The sequence below is a fragment of the Rhodnius prolixus genome, unplaced genomic scaffold (assembly GCF_049639745.1).
Source record: "Rhodnius prolixus isolate KJV_2025 unplaced genomic scaffold, Rpr scaffold_15, whole genome shotgun sequence".
Lineage (NCBI taxonomy): Eukaryota > Metazoa > Arthropoda > Insecta > Hemiptera > Reduviidae > Rhodnius > Rhodnius prolixus.
In genome coordinates this window covers 5,466,866-5,483,465 of record NW_027411605.1, presented here as the reverse complement: position 1 = coordinate 5,483,465, position 16,600 = coordinate 5,466,866, and the positions used below count along the sequence as shown (strand labels likewise).

The following is a 16,600-nucleotide window of genomic DNA, read 5'->3' as shown; positions in this document are numbered from 1 at the left end:
GCTCTTGGGAGAGAACATTTTTCTAAGCCATTTGTTTCATAATTCAAAGACGTCTGCCTTTTTTCCTGCATTTTGTTTGGAAGAGGAAATAGTTGAGGAAAACTCTCCAATCTAGGATACTCACACAACTTTGCGTACAGTCGTGGTTAAAATTCTAGTTTAAAACTTTTTTGTAACAACTATTTTGAGGCCCCCCTGAGCTCCCCCCCTAAAAAAAGTGGTTTACTTTAGGATTATATAAATATGTTTATATATATATATATATATCAATGAGTCTGTCTCCCTGTTACATAACTCTAAAAATGAAATTTCAGCAAAATATTTAAATTTGATTGGAAACAGATTCAGGTCTGCTGACGTGAGAAAAAAAACACGAGGGATGGGGGAGAAATAATCGTTAGTTTACAAAAAAAAAGAGCAATTAATTAGCGGAAACTGAATCCTCCAAGACCGGAAGTAGTTGGAACGGTTATTATTTCCACTAATTACCCTCTTCTTGCACAACTACCATACTCTGGGCGGACGTGAAGGCTTGCGATTGTTCCTGTGTAAGAGAGAGTGAGACAAACACTTCAACAAGGAAAAGCGGAAGAGAAGAGTAAGGTTAGGAAGGTTATACTACTTCCATCCAGTTTTACCAACTGGCAATACAAAAGGATGCTTTTTAAAATACCATCACCCGGGCGCACGCCCTGCTGGCGGCTCCTTGCTATTATCACAAGTCACCAGTGGATGAAAGATGCTTTCTCATTTGTCACTCAGGCCTCGGCACCTCCGGTGTTTCTCTCTTTCTCTCTCATTTCAATGGCGGAAATATGAAGGATATACCTGGGATTGTTTGTAAAATGGCGAAGCTGATTTCTCTATTCATCTTAGTCTTTTTCTCTTGTTGTTGTCATCCTGTTTCTACTCCTATTATCTTCCCTGGGGAATTTACTTTTAGATTAACATTGCATTAATTGGAAAACTTTGGAAATTTGCTTTTCGCCGGCTCATTCAGTTAGTTAGTGGCCCTTTTTTAAACCCCTGTTATCGCCTCCATTGTATAGCGTTTCCGTCAACCATGTTAACTCTGATGCAAGCTTCTGTTTGCTCTAGCCGCTTGCAGAATCCGCTTGCAATACGCACATCCTTCTTTCATTTTAGAAAGCAACTATCGTTATAGACTCACTTAATTGTTTTACACAGAGGCGGTTCAAGTAAGTAGGTTCCTATTTACGTAAGCACTTACGTAAGATTCAATTTTTTCAATTATTATTTTAAAGTAATAAATTAACTAAATCTTTCATTTCCTGTTTTTCCTCCGAATCGTATTTTTTCCCCCATTTATCTCATTTCAAGACTTCTTCCTCATTAATCTGACTTTTCCCCTAATCTAGATGGCAAATATTGTTTTACAGCACATGTATATCGTTCATACACAACTTAAGATTAAGATTAAGATAGTAGATGGGACGGGACCTATGCCCCAAGGCACCGCAGCCACAGAAGACTTATTGTGCCAGTCCCTTCTTAGTTCTAGTAGGCGAACCCTCCCCTCCTAAAGAGGTCAAGGACTTTCCCTACTAGTTCTTTTTTGCGCTACTATCTCCTTCGGCCTCAACGTTCCAAAGGTTTCATAGCGCAAACGTTCGATTGCAACGCAATCGAACAACAGGTGACAGGCCGTTTCCTCCTCTTTCTGACATAATCTGCACAACGGCTCCGAGCTGATAAGCCCCACCTTGCGCAGATGCATTCACAACTTTGTTCCCGAAGAAACCGAGGCTATCTCTTAGGCAGGAGATGGATTAAAGCGCTACTTCGCTCCAAAGTACGGCCCTGTCTCTTGTGTACTGTTGTGGGAAATCAAGTTGCTGCTGAAAGTCCAAGTTTAAAGGAAATTCCTCCACCGGGAAGTACCACTTTTCCTCAATGAATTGTTAATATTTTTTAAAGAGTTTTTCCCGGAAATAGCTGCTAGAATTTTCCCAAAACTTCCTGTAAACACATACATTTATCCCTTGATTTTTTAGAAAAGTTCCTTTTATTAAAACTATATCCGGTAGGACAGTTGTATAAGGGTTGATCGTCAAAGAAAGTGCATAGAAAAAGAGTAACGTTGAAAAACACCCAATTTTTTCCTCTTTTTTCCTACAAAAGTTGTTTCCTCTATTTTCATTAAAATGTAGGGCATATCCTCTTTTATAATTGTATATTTTTGTTCGCAACAACACAGGTCAAGTAGTCTTTGAGAAATATGTTGCTAAAAATTCGTGAAAAAAGATATTTCCCTGAAATTCATTTTCTTGTTGTTGTTGTTACTTTTTCTATAAACAATGTAGCACCAGTTCTTAGGGTTGGCTGCCCTGTTTGGTTATACATATCAGTGTAATTTATAGTTTTACAAATTATTGGTTAAATATGACGCAAAGGTTTGGAATTTGAAGGAAATGCATAAGTTAGGTTTTAGAGAATTTTATTAATGGGAAGTCGTGCGAGTCTTCAGCTCGCAGATTTGTTCCCATTATGAATACAGACTGATTAATTTACTTTGTGTTTTTTTGATTTTTTTCCAGATAATCGGCGTGATTTCTGTATTCTTCATTTGCGTGTCCATCTTGTCCTTCTGTTTGAAGACACATCCGGACATGAGGGTGCCAGTAATCCGCAATATCACCGTCAATACGACCGACCGCCAGTCCTGGGATTGGACCCTGGACAAGCATATGACCAACGCCCATATCGCTTTCTTCTACATCGAGTGCCTGTGTAACGCTTGGTTCACCTTTGAGTTTATCGTTCGTTTCGTCACATCGCCAAATAAATGCGTTTTTATAAAATCCTCCGTAAATATTATTGATTATGTAGCCACTTTATCTTTTTATATTGATTTAATATTAGCTAAATTTGCTAAACATTTAGAAAATGCGGATATATTAGAATTCTTTTCAATAATCCGCATAATGAGGTTGTTCAAGTTGACTAGGCATTCGTCCGGCCTTAAGATCTTGATACAAACGTTTCGTGCTTCGGCCAAAGAACTAACACTCTTGGTATTCTTCCTGGTGTTGGGCATAGTGATATTCGCTTCGTTAGTCTATTACGCGGAACGTATCCAAGTGAATCCTCACAATGATTTCAATAGTATACCATTGGGTTTATGGTGGGCATTGGTAACCATGACCACCGTCGGCTATGGAGACATGGTACCCAAAACCTATGTAGGCATGTTCGTCGGCGCTTTGTGCGCCCTGGCCGGCGTGCTGACGATTGCGCTGCCCGTGCCGGTCATTGTCTCCAATTTTGCCATGTACTATTCGCACACACAGGCCAGAGCGAAACTGCCCAAAAAGCGACGACGAGTACTGCCAGTGGAACAGCCAAGAGCGCCCCGGCTGCCCGGACCATGCGGCGGCGGAGGAGGAGGTGTGCCCGGGGCACAACCAGCTGGTGGATGTCCACCGCCGGCTATTTCTGCGCAGAATCGACGTATGAACGCCATCAAAGCTAATCATCCCAAGGATGCTGTTCCACCGAAAATGGGTAAGTCCAAGATGTACAAATCTTCCATATTCCTTTATATGTACTGAACTGAACTGAAGGTGGTGTGTAATGAGGCAGTTGTTTAGCCGCTAGCTAGGAAAGACATTTAGTTACCGGATCTTCCTTATTTATAGACAGTGATTATGAAAACCTTGAAATTAGTGAAAAACCTTCAATTTTTTGCGCATATCCTCTATTTTCTTTTCTGGTTTTTGGAAATACGTAATCAGATATGAAATTTTATTTTAATTGAATGGCCATTATCTTATGCCGAGCTGGTTATTAAATATACCTGAATACAGGCCCCAGCAAACAGACTTCACAAATCTTGTAATAAAATTTAATAGCTCTTTCTGCTGTCCTTTCAGCTTTTGTAAACTGTCCTTTCAGTTTTTGGAAACTGTCCTTTCAGTATGGAAACTGACCTTTCAGTTTTTGGAAACTGTCCTTTCAGTTTGGAAATTGCCCTTTCAGTTTGGAAAGTGCCCTTTCAGTTACTAAATGTGAAATTTTGGTTATTCCCTAGTGATGACGTAATAAATACTGAAAGAAACTCAAACTACAGTCGAGTCTACACTGATAGACTTCTACAAGTCGACATTAAAGTGAAAAGCCTCGATGAGAGAGCAGCATCCTGGAGCCACATGATTCCTCTCTCTCTCTCTCTCTCTTAGCTAGTTCCATCTTCCAGCAAGATATGAGATGGAGAAATGCTCCAAAATCCTGGTTACGTGGACTCTCTGTCTGACTAAGTTGATCTGTCGCACGATTAGTTGTCCAGGAGGCCATCTGGAGTTGCTACATATTATAACCCGGTTTAAGTTCACCATTTTTCTCATTTTAATCAATTCAAATGTTTAGTACATCAATTTTCATGATTACTAACATCCTAAATGTTTTCTCGCGTGTCAGTTGCACACGCGAAAATTATTAGTTCCCAGTTTCCGGTTTCGCCAAGTGTACTTCCACTAGATCGGTCTATTCTCTCTTCAACATCCCACTGCCACAGCTGACAAGATACTAAGTTAACCTCAAAGAAATTTCCCCTTCTTTAAGCATGTCTAACATCTTTCACCTATAATCTGTATTTTGGTGCCCTCAAAATCTCAAAATAAGAAAAATAAATTAATAAAGTTGCAAATAAAGAAAAACAACCTTTTATTTACTTTATTTATCAAATCAAATTATAAAATTTGCTTTATTTGCTAAATTACAATCGCTTTATTTTTTAATCCAACAATTAAATCTTCAATTGATACACGCAGATGATCCGCTGGTACATGTTTTGACACGAGTATGTGTTTTTTTTTGTTTCAGTATATACCACTTATGGCATATAGCTTTATTATGAAAAATAAATAAAAGTTTCAAGCGCTTTATTGTGTGTGAATGTGTGTGTTTTATTTATTAAGTACCTTTCATATTACACGTGTACAAAGTACAATTACACGGCTTTACAATTACAGTATGCTGAAGCTTTTACTCATTTTATTTTGTTTATCTTTGAACTGCCATTATAATTCAATCACCTAGCAACAGAAGCTGACATTCAATTAATTATAAATAAATAATCAACAGCAGTTTTAGTTATGAAAGTAACATTTAACCTTTTTTTAGGTTATCATTTCTCTTCTTTTTTTTGTGAACTGAGACGTAATAGATCTTTGGGCCCCACTCTACAGCATCTCTAGAAGATGAAACCAGTTTCTCTAGCAAAGTTCTGGTAAATTCCAGCGATTATGGTTCAACAACACTCTCTGATGTCCTTTTCCTCCCAAGGCCGCTTCCATACATTCCCAGAATGGCTTTACAAATTAAAAGAATTTGGGAGTATTCAAATCTCTGCTCCCAATATACCTTAGTAAAAAGCCCCCTCTAGAGAACCTGAGTAAAGGAGAGCCGATTGTCGTATAATCGTTCTTCAGGGAAGATAGATCCTCTAAAACAGCTGGAATGTGCGTAAGTTCTCTTTTGGAAGTTCCAGAAGGATTTGCGGGGGAGCTAATCTTCTCTGACCACCAATGCTTGCCACAAGATCTCAGCATGAACCCATGAAAGTTCTCCAGCGCAATGTGCAGCTTCATTTCTATCCGTTTCTTTGGAAAGACTAGTCTTTTTCCCCCCATAATAGATAATTGTAACTTCTGAAAAGGGAGTTTGATGCTTTTTCAAGTAAAAAACGTCGGCCATTTTCAGAATCTTCAAAGCTATTGCCTTGCTTCGTAAGGCTAAGTCCTAAAATGTTCAAATTTTTTTTTTGCCTACAACCTGGGAGGCCTTGAATGGACCGCAGAACCGATCTGGGACGTGAATCCCTCCTCTACCATCGTCTACCCCTACACACATCTGAGTCATCAATTTTTCCATCTCCTTACACCCAAACGAAGGCCATTTAGATCTCCCTTGTCTGACATTATTTTGAAGTGGCCAGCAGCTATTCCTCTTCATATTCGGCCCCAACTCTCGAAGCTCTATGCAGTTCTCCTTGACTGCAGCAGCTCCGCACACGTAGTCGTTGACTATTTACTGACAGAAAGTCTTACTTTCTAGGCTTTTATCATGGATCCAGATCTTGATTATCCTTCCTTTAACTGTACTATAATCATAATGCTCTTACATGTACGTATATGAGAGGTATTTGTACCAGTCTTTGCCAGGATTAACACAGCAGGAAATGAATGAGCATTGCGTCAAACTAACAATGATACAATGAAGTAAAAAGCCATTGTTTTGCTTCAATCTTCTGAGATTCTGCGCAAAATTACGGCAGTAGTAACTTGGAATTATCTTATACTCCCAAGAACAATAAAGCTCCTGTACCGACATGTTTTAACAAGATACAGATGTTCCTAATCCAATAGTAACTTCAAAAAAAAAAAAAAAAAAAAAAAAGATTCTTGAATAACTAAATCAGCTGTTATGCCTCTAGATCGATTCTAGTACTAGTTGAACATAGAAATTCGATACCTTCTGCCTACCAAAAAAAAATTAATTTAATTAATAATTATTGTTATTTGTTTATTTTTTGGTGTTTAGAAAATTGTGCTTTTATTTACATAAAATAGTTCAATTAATAAATAATATTAATTAAATAAAGGTAATAAAAAAGACAAAACACGAAAATAATAAATTTTTGTAGATTTATTAGATTTGATGTGAACTTTATTATTTCATTTACATTACTTTTTTACTTTATTTCATTTTTTGATTTGTTCTGTTTTGTTTACTAATTTTCTTTTGATCTTTGTACGTATTTATTTGCCCAATATTGATTTTTCGTTCGTTATGTTTTGATTTTTCTTCTTTGTGTCCATGTTCTGTGTTATCTTATTCTATATTTTTCGTTTTTATGTGTTTTTCTTTATAATTAGAAAATTCTTTTAAATAAACTTTAAAAAAAAAAAAATAATAATAATAATATTAGAGGAAAACGGAAAATGAAAAACTAAAGATTTAGTTAGAGAAAACTACACAAATCACCGAATCGTTGCTAGTATTTCGTGAACTTATTTTCTTTGTATTTTATTTTCTTTTTGAAAAATTTCCCGAAGTTTTTTTTTTTTTTTGAGAACGGTAATTTTCTTTGATTTCCCTTTTTTCTTTTTCTTTTTTCTTTTTTTTTTTTTTTGAACGATTACTATGTCCTCAAAAAGCAAAAAAAATGGAATTTTCTTTGTTTTTATAATTTCTGTTTACAGAGACAGAAAGGCGCAATTCGAACTTAAGGACCAACGGCTCAATGGGCGAAGACGAGCCCAAATGAACGTGAGATAAAATTTTCCAAAATTTACTGTAAACAAAAAATTATTATTTAGCAAAATAATAAAAATAAAAGTAGAGATTTTTTTTTAATTTTTATTTTTATTAGTATTATATATTATTATTTTATATATAAATATATATTATATATTAATAACAACAACAACAGCAACAAAAATTATATCTGTACAAAAATTTATTTTAAAAATAACAATAAACCATCAAAGACGCACCTCAATATAAAAATAACTTCAAGTTGTTTCAAAAAAGCCAATCACACTCTTACATGTCCTATCTAAATTAAATAATTCCTTCATAGTGTGAAACTCTAAAAATATCTCTTAAAAATTCTTCCGAGATTTAATTTAAGTTTGATGCACGAATTTTCCAAAAGAACCTTTCCCCCCCCCCCCCCCAAACAGAAAAAAGGAAAAGTTGGCTGCAAAAAGAAAATGTTTGCAATAAATTTTGTGAATTTTCTGGATCCCCCAGTTTTTTTGGGGGGGGGCGATTTCCCTCCCCCCCTCCCCCCGGGGTTTTCCCCTTGACGGGTGTTTCTGCGCTGAATGTGGGATATTCAAGGTTGGCCAATGATTGTGATCCTAAAGGAATGATTTTTTTTTTGGTGCTTTACGTTCATGTGAAGGTCAAAATTAGTTTGTTTTTTTTTTTTGTGCCCAGTACAAATACGGACCAACCAATGTCTTTAGTAAGTGGCACCTTTTAAAAGGGGGCTCCCGGATGTGACCGCTCAAACTTCGGCTCAACCTTTAGAAAGTATGTTCTTCTGAGAAATCTCAGAATCTGAGAATATTCCAGGTATTTGATATATTTTTTTTTTATAACTACCGTCTATGGTACGTGGCACCTTTTAAAAGGGGGCTCCCGGATGTGACCGCTCAAACTTCGGCTCAACCTTTAGAAAGTATGTTCTTCTGAGAAATCTCAGAATCTGAGAATATTCCAGGTATTTGATATATTTTTTCCAAGCGTCTAATCCATTTGCATCTTTGAACAGTAGCGTCCAAGGCTGTTACAGCCTCCTATGACTTCCCCACAGTAACTGCATTTACCTTTATGTTCTCGGTCTTTTCAGAAAGAAATGTCATCAATGTGCTCAGCCCAAGGAATGCCTCAGATCACCTGGGCTGCCAGACAGGAGATCACGAACTTTGTTGGTCTATTCCTCCTTTCTGGGGTCTTTTTTTTAAGAAGAATCTTTCGGTTACCTTAGCAGTCCAGCATTCCTCAATTTCTGTCTCAAACCTATCATGTCATGGCATTCAATTCACCCAGAACTCGATAATGAACTCGCAGCATTTCGGAGATTACTCATTAAGTCTTAGCCGATATTTTCCTACTAAATTCGAGCTACAGCCGCTGCACTACCCAGGCATCCTTCATTACATCCTGATTATCCCACGTACATGATGGCTACATGAAACTGTCACGTGGTATGTTCTTCTAACTCCTATTATCGTTCTTCGGTAACGTTATCGATAAGAGCGGAAACGGATAACAATTTTAGTGATCTTATGTTCACTATGAACTTCTATTTTATTTATTTCATTATTTTTACTTCGGGTAAGACCTTCATTCCGTTGATATCCCTGCTCCAGAAATCAGGCTGCTGAGACAGTAATCTCTCAAATTTTTAATTTGCATCATTTTTAAGCAGCAGTTTTTTTTTTTTTTGTTCTTTTACTGTTAAATTTAGGAAAATGCTTGCAAACATCCCCTTTTTTCCCTTTCCCTCCACTAAATTTTCCCTAAAACACTCTGGAACACTCTTTTACTTGTCACTGATTGCTCAAAAAAGAAAAACCAGTCCAAAAAAAAAACACTTTAGATGCATGGAAAAATTTAGTAAATCACAATTATTTATTTAATTTATTAATATTTTGACTTTGATTAAATCAAAGAAAAACTATTTGGTCCTAGAAAATAAACTTTTCTTTTTTTCTTTCCAAGAAAAGCGTATAGATCCGTATTTACGCAAAAAAATTTTTCACACTTTGAACAATATTCTGCACACTATCATTTTGGCGAATTTTCCTTAAAATATTATCTAATCTTTCTTTTTACGATTTTTCTTTCAGCACTGATTATTTTTTTTTTCTCAAAGAAAATTTACGAAAAATGAAAGAAAACCTATTGAACTGGTCTTTGTTTTATATAATTTTTTTATTTTTTTGTATTTTGTTTTTTTTTTCATTAATCTAGTTTCTTTTGTTGAAGAATGTTGGGGTTACGTTTGGGGGTGACTGAAATGTTGGGGTTACGCTTGGGGGGGGTGAATGAAATGTTGGGGTTAAACGAAATCTCCCCGAGTAAAGTCAAATATTTAACTAATAAATAATTACGTCAACAAAGCCAATAAGCTGAGGGTATATTTTATTAAATAACTTAATTAACATAAAACCTAAATCAAATAAGTTAATTGGTAATAAAATTAGTTTAATTACAGTATGAATGTTTTTTTATTTTTATTAACTTTATTTTGTTGTAGATTTTGATAAAAAAAAATTTGTTAAAATTAATTATTACGTAGAAGTGCTCAAGTATAGCTTGTTTGTACGACGGAAGTTTAATTAAATATGAACAATATTAATACGAGATTTTCATTTACGTAAGTTGGCCATCACTAAAATTGTTTAAATTCATATCTAATAAACATATTTTTAATGATGGGGGTCTTTGTTTAAAAAAAAAAAAAGAAGCTGCATCTTGTAAGAGTGAAGTTTTGTAAAAATAATTTTAACTTTTAGTTTCCAAAAGTAAATGGATTAGTCCCAAAATTTGATTTTGAAGGTTAAGATACTAGACCCGCAATGCTAATATGCATTGTGGTATTGGGTTCGATTTCCCGGTCTAGGCCTTGGATTTTATTTAATGGTTAATAAAAGAAGTTTACAGTAAAGTATGTTAGGCTGTTAGGGACTAGACCCGCAAAGCTAATATGTATTGCGGTACTAGTCTATAATCCCAATGGTTAATATGAGAAATTTATAGTAAAGTATGTTAGGCGGTTATAGGCTAGACCCGCAAAGCTAATATGTATTGCGGTACTAGCGGTACTAGTCTATAATCCCAATGGTTAATATGAGAAATTTATAGTAAAGTATGTTAGGCGGTCACAGGCTAGACCCGCAAAGCTAAGATGTATTGCGGTACTAGTCTATATTCCCAATGGTTAATATGAGAAATTTATAGTAAAGTATGTTTGCTAGTCGCCTCCGTCCACGACACCTAATTGGTAACTGGACGTTAAGCCCCGCCTGAAAAAATATGCGATTACTTCTTCTTCTTCTTCTTCTAGATAAAAATAAGTCCAGATGTGATGCAATTCCATCTTTAAAGTATGTTATAAAAAAAAGCCTGAGGGTTGTATAGCCTCACTAAATTTTTCCTTGATTCTAGGACTTCCAGGCTTGGCTTGGAGGGTCGCAGAATCATGGGAAATTGATTCATTCACTGCCACCAACTAGTTTGTACCCAACTATAAAGAATCATGCATAAGACCCGCCCATGGTAAAGCAATTCCACGGACATCCTGACTTTGAACTCCTCCTAACAGAATCTTCAGAGGATTTCTGAAACTTCTCCGTTTACGTTTTGGAGAACCACTTTTTTTTTGGCCCAGCGGAAGTTACCTAAGATGCCAGAGCGTGACACAGAACCTTTTGTGACCAGCCTTAGTCTGGAACACCTAAACAGTGTTTCAGTGCAACAAGTCATTAGGTTCTTTCCTATGCGTATCTTTTCAAATGCGGCCTTACCCAGTCTCGCCAATCTGCGCTGGCTGTGGTGGAGTCCAATGGAGACTGTGCGGCACTTTGTAGAGGTGTGTCCAGTTTATTTTAAATCTAGATCCCTCTGTCTTCGGGAGGTTAAATGTCTCCCTACCGGTGATTGTGGTATCTAGTAGTCTTTACTAGAACTTTCTAGGTTTATTCCAGTGCACTGTAGCGATTGAGTCGCCATACTCCATAGTGTCCTGTTGCTACTTTATTAGTTCGTTGTTCTGCTATCCGGCAACCTTTAGCCGGATTTGTTGTTCTAAAGCCCCGGTATCTCTCATAAGGTGAAGGGTGGGCGGGGAACAATGGGAACCATTTTGGATTGCCTGTGTTCCTTCCCCTTTTTTGATGGAACCGCCCTTTTAATACCATCTCTACAAGTTCTTTCCTACAGAGAGGATGATGGCCAGGAAAACAGTGCATTCCTGGAAACCCAGACAGTATGTACGTCCAGAGACAGTCCAGAGAACTGCTGCAGGTTCGGGTCCATTATTGTGTGTGGGGGGGAAGATAAACGTCTAATTTCTTCTTCATTCCTCGAACTGATCGGTGGGTAGTTCCGGGACTAGAGCTTCAGAGTTTTGCCTCCCTCGTACAATCAAGTATCAAATTCTTTTACTAATTCTGTTTTATTTATTTTTCTTTTTATGATTTTATCGCTATTTACAGCGAACTTATCAACTTGTTGGAATCGAAAGCAATTTTTTGGCGTTCATGAGCTTGATTGCATGTTGCATGTTGTTTTGTTATGCCCCTTCTTAATGTCAAACTGCACGACTGCAAGCCGCTATACTTCACCTTCTTCTAACATATTTAGCATAATCTTCTCATCGTCAAAAAGAAAAATCATATCAATTTTGTACAAAATGATGTCTAATTTTGTAAAAAAAAAAAGCTCTGGACCATATCAAATGTGTTATGAGTCGAAACTTAAATCTGAATTTGACCACTTGAATTTCTTTAAAATTCCATTTTCGCCTAATTCAGCCAAATTTTAGATCAACTGAGAAGATGTCTTCAAGAGAACAGAAGTTTACATTCCATAATATTAAAGAATCTACTGAGAATTGACGCACTTACAGCTGTTTGGGGGAAAAAAATTGAATATCGATTTTTAAATTATATATTTGGTGCGTCCATTTTTTAGATTATAATCTCCTCACATGTAGCACACCTCCGTTTTGATATCAGCCACCGATGCAGGCACACATCTTTGCCGAAACCATATATGTACATGGTACCGCACAGATAATATCTGGTGTGAATAGGTCACACCAGACTTTTATTTTACCGCAGTTTACGTGGTGAATTAATTTTCTTGAAACTGAAAAAAAAATGGTTGACGTCAATGTTAACTTTAAAGCTATCAAAGGGAAGTCAATTGCTCTCTCAAGCATGCGTTATTCTGTAAGGTCTAATTTACTCTTATAGAGGTGCTTACCGCCATTTCTATGGACCATTGTGCTGATACACCTCTACAACATCCTCTGCTGATGATCCCCTCCACATTAAAAGCTCTGGCTCTTGTGGGGGGGGGGTCTTCCAGGATGAGCGAGAAGAGGGTTTTCCACTTCCTGGTGGTGCAATCAACTTTTCCAGCCTTCCGCTTTTAAAAGATTTTCTCTGAAATTTTTGGAAAATGATTCTCCCCAAGAAAAGTTTAGATCAATCCACTTAGTTCAAGGTTAAGACAAAGTTTAAGATCGACGATTGCCTGTGTAAGGCTATTCCTCCTTAGGACTATCTCTGTTTGCCTGCGGCTAGGATCGATTGCTCCATATTGGAGGTGAAGATCAGATTTTTGCCTCTCTTATAGACGTTTGATATCCACAGCATCTTAGTAAGATGGCTGGATGTAAAAAGGATATTGTTGCCTTCAGCACAAGTGAATGTTGCTGTTAGGGTGCCATTACCGACGTTAAACAAAAAAAACGCTTCCTCCAAATCGTCATGTGTGTGTGTGTGTGTGAGAGAGAGAGAGATAAGTTACCGGAAACGACTTTACCTTCATTGGCTAAGAAGTGTAGAGGAACTTTAAAATGATATAGGTAAGGGACTTATTTATGGACTTAGTCTGTACTTTACTCATGAGCAAGGGGTTACTTATGAGTAGCAGTGTTAGGAGGAAGGGGGGAGTAGCTTATCATGTTATTGAGTTAGTCTAGGCGGCAATAGAGCTAGTTCGCTCGCTCTACCGTATAAAATATGAACCAAAGCCGACTAAAGCCCCACATTACGGATGTATGGGTTCACAGCTTTAGCCTCTACGACTTCCCCTGCTACAACCACTCCTCTCTCTTAGCAGCATCCCGACAAACTAGTCAGGCATTTTGTTCTCTTTTCTTTGCTTCCAAAGCTCTTGAGGAAGTGTTATTTAGGGAGGCAAATTATCCCTTTTTTGAGTTTATCAACGGGATACGTACAACTTTAATGTCAGCTGAGTTCGGGACATTAGTTTTTTTTATGAAGTGGTCTGTGCGTCTGTGAACAAAACGTCTCAAGAATTAAAAGAAGTTCCTCGGAAGCTTGGTCCCTTACACTATATTCGGGGGACTACTAACTGGGGAACCGACTATACGATTCCCACTTTTCGCAACTTGTTCCCTCAGAGAGAGAGAGAGAGAGAGACAGTATGTGTGCATGAAGTGGATATTTGGGACAGATTCTCCAATATGATTGTGGACCAAATCTACGCACTGGAAGGTCCCCATTTTACTTTAGATACTTTTTTTTTTCTCGACGCTGGCTCCTACTCTGGATAGAAGGAATACTACCCTGTTTGAGGGAAGATTGCTCCCGCTATTTTTCATGGATCACACGCAAATAATCTTTCCATGTGATTTTCTTTGTCCCCAAATATTCAGACTTAGCGATCAGCATTATCAATTTGAATGAACTTAAATAAATAAACCCAAAGCGCAATCAATTATCCACAGTTTTACACACAAGGTAGCAGAAAAACAACAAAAGAACTAAACATCACCATCATTATTAATGGTTAAAAATACTTATGATTAATGATGATATAATACTGATGATCTATTTCCCAAGCAGGTTTTCCATATTTTTCTTATTTTTTTTTTAATTAAAGGAAAAACTAATTCGTAAGCTAATAATTTTTCTTACAACAGCTCATTTATTTTCATACAGTTTCAATTTAAGGCCATTTCTGTGGATTAGAAATTTCGCAAAACAGGTCCTAGAAGAGGAGAAATTGTCCAAAAAATGTGGTGAAAAAGTCACTCACACGACTTTTTTGTATTGCGATTTCAGTAAAACAATTTGCTTGAAATCGTGAATTCGTACTGAATAGTTAGTTGGATTTCAATATTATACTTTTTCAACTATAATTTAATGACGCTCTAGAGCAGCCCCCTGGGGGTTGCTAGACGATATTCCAGGGGGTGCAAGAAAAGTCCAGGTCCAATAATAGGATATTAAGGCCCCACGGAAGCCGAGCGGTTAAGAGGCGAGACCTGCAAAGCTAATTGTGGTACTAGGTTCGATTCCCGGTCTTAAACCTTGGATTTTAATTATTGGTTAATAAAAGAAATTTAAAGTAAAGTATGTTTGTTAGGAGGTTATAGGCTAGACCTGCAAAGTAAGATGTATTGCGGTACCAGTCTATATTCCCAATGGTTAATATGAGGAATTTACAGTAAAGTAAGTTAGGCGGTTATAGACTAGACCCGCAAAGCTAAGATGTATTGCGGTACCAGTCTATATTCCCAATGGTTAATATGAGGAATTTACAGTAAAGTAGCTTAGGCGGTTATAGACTAGACCCGCAAAGCTAAGATGTATTGCGGTACTAGTCTATATTCTCAATGGTTAATATGAGGAATTTACAGTAAAGTAAGTTAGGCGGTTATAGACTAGACCCGCAAAGCTAAGATGTATTGCGGTACCAGTCTATATTCCCAATGGTTAATATGAGGAATTTACAGTAAAGTAGCTTAGGCGGTTATAGACTAGACCCGCAAAGCTAAGATGTATTGCGGTACTAGTCTATATTCTCAATGGTTAATATGAGAAATTCATGGTAAAGTATGTTTGATAGTCACCTCCGTCCTCGATATCTAATTTGATAGTTTGACGTTAAGCCTCGCCTGAAAAAAAAAACTAGGCAATTACTTTACTTTTGAATGTGTACACGATGCCAGTTCGGCCTGCTATTAGTGGTAAGAGGAAGTGGAAAGGATTAAAATGGAAAAAGAGCAGGAAATTAGTGGCGCGCTCACTCTGTAGTCGGTAAATGGAAACAATCCCAGTTCAACAAGTAGTTGCAGAATAAGAGCACTAGGTACCGCCAGCGCATCTTCCAGTGTTGGCTTGTATTGATCCTTCTACAAGTAGTAGTTGTAGTAGAGTAACAAGCACACACACAAATACATTTACTCGTGTACATACGCTCATGCGTGCACATATGCACGTACACAAGAAACATACAGGCCATAATTTCCCCTGCTTTGATTTCTTTCTCTGTCCGAATCGACAACTCTGAGCCATTTCACTGTTTCTAATAAATACAAATTACACATTTTATTTTATTTCTTTTTGATTGTTTTTTTGTCTTTCAGATAGAAGAACTCAGTTCCATGTAAAAAAAATAAAAGGTGCGTCAGTCTGTACATATATCGTTTTGTTGCAACAATCGACTCCATCAACACGATACATTTTTTTTTGATTTCCAATTTGTTGATTTCCGTGCTTATTTCCTGCCAATCCACTAATCTCAACTAAGCTCAAGTAGCCTCACCCCGACAAATAGCCCAGAATCCGTTGAATAAAGGAGCTACTTCCGGTTCGAATTTTATTCAAATTCGATTATAACAATACTTTGAACTCCCTCCTCATAACAATTCAAATAAATAGGATGAAAAAATAAATGCCAGTTTCAGTCATGATAAACTTTATTATGCCGAGCTTTCGGACCTAGGTACTAGGGTCATCCTCAAGGCTGTACAATAGGGTGTTTCAAAAAATGATAAAAGGGTAGAAGTGAGTTATAAGGATATCAGGACGATGGAGGAGAGAATAAAGAAGATGAAGATGAGACAGTATGGACATTAGGGTGTTTCAAAAAATGATGACTTTTAAATTTTAAAGAGCGCCGGGCGGAAAATCGAAAGTTCATTTAAAAACAAAAAGTTTTGTCCGTATTAGAGCAAAATCGATTAATATTTAGGTCGCTACCATCGATCAAAAATCCTTATTAAATGTTTTGTATCTTTTCAAATTATTAGCAAAACATCTAATTGTACAAAGTTTATTTAAATATAATTTGCTATAAAGGACAACGCAGTTGGAATCATTTTGATGGCCTTTTTATTTTCAAAGTTATGAATAATTAAAGAAGCTGTATTTTTGAAAAAAAAAATATTAAGAAAAATATACATTTTTGAAAAATTTCGATTAATTAACGATAAAATCACTTCATTTTTTATGAGTATCGAACAGAATTTAAAAAACAAATAATTTTGGTGACTGAAACGTCTAAATTAGGGAATATTTTG

At 36.6% G+C, this 16,600-nt stretch overlaps 1 protein-coding gene across 2 annotated transcripts in view; it reads left to right on the top strand.

Moving 5' to 3' along the window:
* LOC141455001 (potassium voltage-gated channel protein Shaw-like) overlaps positions 1–16,600 on the top strand; it is a 281,269-nt gene that overhangs the window by 254,858 nt on the left and 9,811 nt on the right. Inside the window, exons 6-7 of one of the 2 annotated variants that reach the window (XM_074129792.1) lie at positions 2,559–3,525; positions 7,224–7,290. In XM_074129792.1, the coding sequence (XP_073985893.1) occupies positions 2,559–3,525; positions 7,224–7,288 (1,032 nt within the window). In that variant the 3' untranslated portion in view covers positions 7,289–7,290. The remainder of the gene's footprint in view (positions 1–2,558; positions 3,526–7,223; positions 7,291–16,600) is intronic. The other variant, XM_074129791.1, reaches the window with a different exon arrangement.